This window comes from Camellia sinensis, chromosome 12 (genome assembly GCF_055761805.1).
Source record: "Camellia sinensis isolate YWXY chromosome 12, ASM5576180v1, whole genome shotgun sequence".
Lineage (NCBI taxonomy): Eukaryota > Viridiplantae > Streptophyta > Magnoliopsida > Ericales > Theaceae > Camellia > Camellia sinensis.
The window spans coordinates 82,318,445-82,326,854 of NC_138972.1; the positions used below are offsets into that span (position 1 = coordinate 82,318,445).

At 29.1% G+C, this 8,410-nt stretch overlaps 1 protein-coding gene across 1 annotated transcript; it reads right to left on the reverse strand.

The window, feature by feature from the left end:
- Positions 1-4,703: 4,703 nt before the first annotated feature.
- Positions 4,704-6,508, reverse strand: LOC114303601 (uncharacterized). Its single transcript, XM_028248739.2, has 4 exons — positions 6,148-6,508; positions 5,954-6,048; positions 5,439-5,543; positions 4,704-5,269 (listed from the first exon to the last, which is right to left on the reverse strand). Exons 1-3 carry the CDS (start codon positions 6,308-6,310, stop codon positions 5,490-5,492), a joined length of 312 nt encoding a protein of 103 aa, XP_028104540.1. The 5' UTR covers positions 6,311-6,508; the 3' UTR covers positions 4,704-5,269; positions 5,439-5,489.
- Between the last annotated feature and the right edge of the window lie 1,902 nt (positions 6,509-8,410).

The window sequence follows — 8,410 nt, forward strand, 5'->3', positions numbered from 1 at the left end:
TTTTTTAATTAAAATAAAAATCGTCAATCAAAAACACTAATTTTAGCACAAATCAAAATTCTTAAATTTCGAGCAAATCAACACAAATAAAAAATCCTAATTTATGAACACCACCATCCCTAATTTTAGCATACATAACAATAAATCAAAACCCTTAATTTTAGCAAATCAAAACCCATCACTTCAAGCACAAATAAACCATAAATCAACATCTCAATTTTTATTTGAGGGAAGGAAAAAAAAAAAAAAGATAAGAGAGTATTTTTAAACAGTGGTGACCATAGGTAGAGACAACCGGAGCCCCAAATTCAATCAAAATGTTTGCCTCCACTCTCCAATGTATGTCTGCATTTTCATTGAATCAAAACAATCAAGTTGAAATGTTAAAAAAGCCCTAATCAGAAAGAATACTGAGATTATAAATATGCTTACCTTGGAGAGAGAAGGACGAGAGTCGTGTCGGTGTCGGTGTCGGTGTCGGTGTCGGTGTCGGTGTCGGTGTGGGTGTGGACTATATGTCGGTGTGTTAATATCAATGTTCGTAAAATTTGTTTTTTTTAAAAAAAATTTTTAGTTTGGTTTATTTGTTAATATAGTCGGTGTTCGTAAAATTGTATTTTTTTATAATAATTATTTGTTTGATTTATTGTTAATATAATCAGTGTTCGTAAGTATTAAAGGGTATATAAAATCTCTTTAGCTAAGTGTTTTAAGTGTTATTGGTTTGATTTATTTATGGGTAAATTACACTTATACTCTATGAGTTTTGGGTTTAATATATATCACTCTTGACGTTTGATAAATTACAGTAATCCCTTTATTATTGTAATTATTTAGACGGAATGAAAACATTGAACTCATGTACTCTTTCTTTTTTTGTTTTGCTTTATTTTCCCCTTTTCTTTACTTTTTTTCTTTTTTTAATGTAATTTTTTTTGTTTTTCTATTAAGAGTTGTTACCTTTTATATAAGCAGGATGTTTGTGAAATGAGACTATTAATCACAGGGGTGAGAATGTAATTTTCAAAACGTCAGCGAGTAGGTAGTAATTGGACCAAATCTCAAGGGGTATCAATGTAATTTACCCTTTATTTATTTGTTGTCTTCATTTTGTGTGTGTTTAAAAAAAAAATCAGTGTTCTAAAATTTATGTGTGTGTTTAAACAAATTATTGTTTATTTGTTTGTTGTCTTCATTTTGTGTGTGTACTATAAGTGTATATTGTTAATTACAATCAGTGTTCGTAAAATTTGGTTTTTTTTAAAAAAAATTATTGGTTTGATTTATTTGTTAATATAATCAATGTTCATGAATTTTAAGTATATATCAAATCTCTTTACTTCTAAGTGTTTTAAGAATCATTGGTTTAATTTATTTGTTTGTTGTCTTTATTTTGTGTGTGTTTTAAATTTTTTTGTGTATGCTTAAAAAAATCAGTGTGTATTTGTTTATTTTCTTTATTAGTGTTCTTAAATTTTGTGTGTGTTTAAAAAAAACAGTATTTATTTGTTTGTTATCTTCATTTTGTGTGTGTGTTTAAAAAAAAAAAAGGAAAGTGTTCTTAAATTTCCTGTGTGTGTTTAAAAATTCAATGTTCTTAAATAATTAATTGTTCTTATCAAGTTCCTTCAGTAATTGATCATGATCATACTACGTATGCAGAACATCTGAACAAAATTACAAAATAAGCACGTTGTTGAAGAACATGTATTCTACACGAGAAATACGTACCTTTTCAGGTAAATGACGATCATATTGTTATGATTATATATACAAACTTAGGCAGATTTCTTTTTATAATTATATGACAAAATTATTATTCTAATAAGAATAATTCAATTGCACGTGAATATGCAAAATAAATAGATAAAATAAAATAAAATAAAATAAAATGACTACAGTGGTAAATCCGAATATTATCCTACCAAATGGTAAGCTCTACGATGTTATTATAATTATTATTTTGTAAATATTGCTACTGTTAATAATTTGGCGTATTCAATACTAACTTTTTTTTACTTATAATAGTTTCAGAAGAACTAGCCACAGAGGCAAATTCGAATTTCACCCTACCAAATGGTAACCTCTAACATGTTATTAGTAGTTTTTTTTTTTTCTAAAAATATAGGTGTGGAATTTAATAATTTTGTGTTTTTCAATACTAACTATTTACTTATAACAATTTCAAAAGAAGTGATTACGAAACCAAATTTGAATGTTACCATACCAAATGGTAATTTATAATACAAAAATGCTTGAGAGCACTAGTACTAAGAAGAGCACTAATAAGTTGACACCCTTCATGATGTGATGGTTGTTGTTGTTGTTGTTTTTTTTTTTTTTTTTTTTACATTTCCTGCTCATTAGAACAGATTTAATACTCTATTTTTAGAGCTCCGAATCAGCTCTGTTCATAATATGTTATTATTATTATTTTTTTAAAGTTTACCTACTGAAAGTTTTTAAAGGAATGTTTTGGAAAGTTGGTAAAAAGTTAATTTTTGACTTTTTACCAAGCTTTTTGGCTTTTTTAGAAGTGATTTGAGAAGTTGGTAAAAAGTTGATTTTTTTTTATTTTTGGTTTAATATTTTTTAAAAGTGTCATATCATTCTAAAATGACCAAAATATCTTTACTTTTTATTTTTGAATTAATTAATTAAAATTTTTCAGAGGGTAATTTAGTAAATTTGCATGTTGCGTTTTTTATCTTCCCAAATGGAAATTTCTTTTGGTCCTGTTTGGCGTTTTGGTCTTGGCCAACAAAAAAGTTACGTTTTGAATGTGTTGCCAAAACGGCACATAATTTTATGCATTCAATACCAACTATTTACCAAGAACACTTTCACTTTTTTATGTATACATACATAGCAAATATTGTCTCACGAAATGGTAAGTTTTAAGATATTATTATTTTTTGTGTATTGAGGCCTTGTTTGGTAAGTGATTTTTTTAGTTAAAAAATTACTAAAAAACTTAAAAAGTCAACAATCTATACCAAAAAGTTAAAGATTTCCTTTTCTTTCTACTTTTTACACATCTTTTCGTAAAAGGTCAAAAAATCATCCAAAACGTATTAATTTTTTTTTACATAATATTTTAGTCAAAAAATCAAAAAATTACTTAAAAGGTCTGTTCCCAAACGAGACCTCAATACTAACTTTTTCACTTATAATAGTTTCCAAAGAAATGATCACGAATGCAAGCGCAAATGTCGAGCAAGGATCCTCTAGAGTTTTTTTTTCCTAAAGTTTCCTAGAGTGGTGTGTTGTATGGTTGAGATTTAATGACAAGTCACATCAATTTTTTAGCATTAAATCTCACCCATACAACACACCACTTTAGGAAACTTTAGGAAAAAAAAACTCTAGAGGATCCTTGGTGGCAAATGTCACCCTACCAAATGGTAATCTCTAATATATTATTATTAGTATTTTTATGTAAAATATAGGCACTGAAGTTAATAATTTTGTGCATTTCAATACTAAACTCTTTACTTATGGCAACTTCAGAAGAAGTGATTACAGAGCCAAACACCGTACCAAATGATAATTTTGAATATGTTGTTATTATTATTATTATTATTATTATTTAAAATTTACCTACTAAAAGTTTATAATTTTATACATTCAATACTAATTCTATACTTATAAGAATTTCACTTTTTCTATACACATACATAACATGATGACATTCAAATCATCGACATAGGATAAAAATAATTACACAAGTTTTGTGTATACATTATCTTTGTAATTATGCAGATTTTGTGTATATATTTATTTATAGGTATTATTGTTCTTTTCTACATTCTTTATTTTATATTCTCATAAATATTTTTGTTATTATTTATACAGTTACCCGTTATCCTTATTTTGCTCATATTCATCCATACAGAAAAAATTGGAAGGTTAGAGCACGGTTAGCCAGATTGGTACAAGTGCTCAATCATGGCAGGGGAAACATGATATTGAGCTAGATTTTTCTTGACAAACAGATATTTACATATTATCATTACCTTATGCATTAATACTATACATTAATCATTATGCCTTAATACTATGCATTAATAAGAGTTACTTAAAAAAAATTATTATTTAACAAATGTGTATTTAATTTTTCTTTAAGTTGATGTTATGGAAAGAACTGTATGTCATGAACAAGTTGATTTTTTTAAGGGCAAATTATAAAAATAGTGCCTATAGTTTACCCGTGGTTTCATTTTGGTCCTTGCACTTTTAAATGTATCAATTTTGTCTTTGCAGTTTGGTTTTTGACTCAAAATAGTCTAATAGTTAACGGCGATTAGAGTTTTGGACGGAAATTTCACGCGTGCAAGGCACGCACAGGACAATTTTGATTTTTTGATTTTTTTGACTGTTTTTGCAACAATTCAATTTGTTCTCTAATATAATCACTCAAATTTAACTCATTTAATAGATGTTTTATTTAATTTCATTATTTAATTATTATTTTTTTAAAAATAAATTTATTTAAAATTTTAATTAAAAAAATAACATATATTTTTATTGATATTTTATTTATTTAATTTTTAAAAATAAATTTATTTAATTGTGTATAAAATAAAATAATTTTTTATTTAATCTAGCTAAAAATAATTAAAATATTAAAGATATGTTTAATATTGTTATTACTTAGTAAACAATTGAAAAATGATAAAATAGTATTTTGTACATTTATCCTTATCCAGTTCGTCTGACCAAACATTAGATTCACTAAAAATAGTTATTTCCAGACATCTAATCCCATAAGAAAACAAACACGAGATACACATCTAATCTAACCAAATAATCCAAGGGATTCACAATCCCAAGATTCAAGTCCATGAATTCTAATCCCCTATTTTTTAATTATTTATTAAGTAATAGTATGACAGTAAAATACACATTTCACACATTAATCTCATGGGATACCAATCGCATGGAAATAATCCTCCCTAGGATTGTTTAGTCCCTAATACCAGGGATATGGAGTCCAGCGGACTAAATTATTAATAAAAAATAATTTATTATTAAAATAGACATTTATAAATATATTAATAAAAAATTAAAATTATATATTAATAAAAAATATAAATTATAAATGACTATATTGGATGTGCCATCTTGGTTATCATGCGGCAACAGATAATACTTCAGAATCTTTGGATCCATTGCTCCATCACTAAGAAGTGAAGGCAATGATCGCTGTTAAAAAGGTCAACAAATCTATTGATAGGCTCTTCATCCTTTGAAGGAACAACCAAAAGACCTGCAAGTAAAGTTGAACAAAGGATACAATCAAGTAATCATTCCAAAAAGGTAAAAGACCATAATCTGACATCATAAGCAGAAGAGATCAAAACAACCAAACTTGAGGAGAGACATAGAAAGAGAGGGGCAAACAGAAAAGTATTAGAAGAAGAAATACAAGAGCTTACATGCCACAGGATGGTCAAAAGCTTCATGATCTGAAAAAGAGACTGTTCGTACTAGCTCTTTGTTGAAGAACGGAAACCATGACGGTATGAGTTCAGATTGGGAGGCTGCACCACCAAAGAAATATTTATATGTGTCTATATATATCAGTCATTCAAAACATTGCAAGTGAAAATTAACTGAAAAAGATTAGAACAAAAATGGAGACACTATAACAGATCTAAAACCACTATTGTAAAACAAGAAGATAAAAGGAGGTAGCTGCAGTAAATTGTAATTAAAGAAAGCTAACAACAAATATATTTTCACAAATTCATATATACTTCGAAACCCATAAACAACTGCTACCATTTCATATAACGCAATTAACTGCATTAGGTTCACCTGAGTGCAACAATTCTTTCTTCAACTCCTAAATGACAACCAAAAAATTAAAATGAACTAATACTGAAACTTCCATTGGTTTCATTTTCCTTCATTTTACCAGCAACCAAACAGAAAATTTAACAATAATCACCTCTACATTGGGCTGCCGAATGTCAGACGCGTAGAACAACCGTAACTTGAACTTCTGAAGCCTGTAGGGTTGATCACTCGCTGTCCGTACAGGTACTGTCACAAATTTCACATCAAAATCACATCAAAACCCCCAATTCTCTACACACAAACGCACATTCTATATACAATATATACATATACATGTATAGTTACCATCAATGTTGTTGAAGGCACAGAAAGGGCTGAGCATTTGAATCAAGCTGAGGCCATTCTTTTGACAAGTCTCTTCGACGAGGTTCGTTCGAAGCACCATGACAACGGGTGTGATCTCGTCCAATAACATTCGTCCGAGTGGAGTGTTCGCCGGATCCACCATCTTGCTGCCCTAGCACCACCGCCACCGCCGCCAACAACCACCGTGATAACGGCGACGCTGACTCGCGCGACTCCACCACTCACTGGGTCAACTCGGGATGTGAGAATTGATCAGAGATCTCGCTGTACACATTAGAAATGGACGATCCGAAGCTCGTCCGTAAGGTATATGCGATTGAGGTTGACGATGAGCCGAAGGGCCATAAATTAACTTAGACCTTGGGCCTCCAATTTACATGCCCACTACAGAGAAGGCCCATGTCTATAATAACAAAATAATTGGAAAAAATCAATAATTACTAGTTAGTCTTACCGATCACTTATTTACTTACAAGTCCTTAGTGAAAATTTTATAGAACTATGAATTAGAAATTTATTTTTTGTTTATATGTAGTTGTGAGTTTTATTTGTTAAATTCGTAAATTTATAGATGATAATTGTTTATGTATTAGCAGGATTTATTGGTAAATAAATCTCATCCATAGGACTGACTTGTAAATACCATTTAGAAAAAAATACAAAAATTACTCCTATGACATTTGTAATAAATTAAAACACCATGTTTTTAAATTTATTTGAATTAAGCCCTACACTTATAAACCGATCACAATTCAAACTATTTGTCTATCGCTGTAAACTTGTGTAGCAAAGGTAACATCCTATAATACACATGTCACTCTTTTGTTAGCTTTTTTCTTTTATTCCCTTTTACTATTCATTTTAAAACATCTATTATCAAATTGTCTTCTTTCTTCATTTGTACAATCACTATTCATCTATCATTATCGCTTATTTAATTTTTTTTTTTTTTTTCATCCCTACTGCTCCATGGCTGTCTCCTCTACCACCTCTTTTGCATCAACCTCTCATTCATTGCCTTTGTCACCACTATCATATCCATAACTCATGTATTTCTCAAACATTTTAGGTCACACTATTTCTTATTTCTCAATCATTCTTCTTCTAAGCCTTTTAATTCTAAACTCAATCCATATAAATCATAATTCAATACTCAACAATTCCAAAACTTACTTCAGAAATGCACTGACACCATAAAAAACTAAAATGATTATTTGATCAATTAATAGAGAATCTACGGCTCTGTTTGGTAGAGCTTTGAAACTTTAGTTCCAGTCGTTGATTCTTACATGATGTTTGTTTGTAGCTTTTAAAAACTAATTCTACGTTTACTTTTGAAAACTCAGTCAAAGGTGGGAAAATTTGGACTAACCAGTCGTCCCACCGGACGTCCGGCCGGTTAACTGAAACAGTGCACTTTTTTTTATTTTTATTTTTGGCAATTGACACATATTAATTTTTATATATTCAATAAAAAATATTTTTTGAATTTTTTAAATTTTTTTATGAGCTTTAATAGAATTTTGAATTGTGTGTTTGGTTATGAGTTGTAAGTTTTGTATCAAATATCATATGTCATATCAAAAATTTCCCACTCAATTCAAAAGTTTTTTCAAAACTCATTCACCAAACAAATTTTCTACACTCAAATTATAATTTCAAAACTCACAAACTCAAAATATAACTTCTACTCTCAAATCATATTTAGAAAGCTCTACCAAACGTTACCTACGATTTTTGAGACATCACAAGTGTTATTTGTAGCCAAATCCCAATCTAATGGATAGCAAGGCATAAATTAAATCTCATTTTTTCTTTCCTCTTGTGCTTTTGTGTGGTTTCTTAACATTTATACTTCACTTTTCATAATAAAACTGAAAGATTTTGATTTTTAATTATGAATATATGTATGGGAGGAAAGCATGCGTGTTTTTATCAAATTGGTTTCTACTATAAGAGGTGGATTTGTGTTTTGCGTTGTTTTGTTATTTGCTGGTAGTTTTGTGGTCTATGTGTATTTATCGCATTGTGTGCATTTTGGTACACATACCGTTAGAGGGGAGAAAAGTGAATAATTGGAAAATTTCAAAAGAAACCATTAAATTGGCAGTCTATGAAATGAGCTAGACCCGTACAGTGTTGAGATGGGCTTTGGTTTCCTCTTCATAATATCTGCAAACAAACCATTGAAACATTGAAAAATATTGTGTCATTCTCAAGAGTCCTCTAATGGTCAAGTTAG

Bases quoted from the DNA above. Each gene is read 5' to 3' on its own strand.
- LOC114303601 (XM_028248739.2), bottom strand. From the start codon at position 6,310: ATGGTGGATCCGGCGAACACTCCACTCGGACGAATGTTATTGGACGAG. The intron at 6,049-6,147 runs GTAACTATACAT...AATTTGTGACAG, and splicing joins TGCCTTCAACAACATTGATG to TACCTGTACGGACAGCGAGT. The intron at 5,544-5,953 runs GTGATTATTGTT...TTGGTGGTGCAG, and splicing joins TTCGGCAGCCCAATGTAGAG to CCTCCCAATCTGAACTCATA.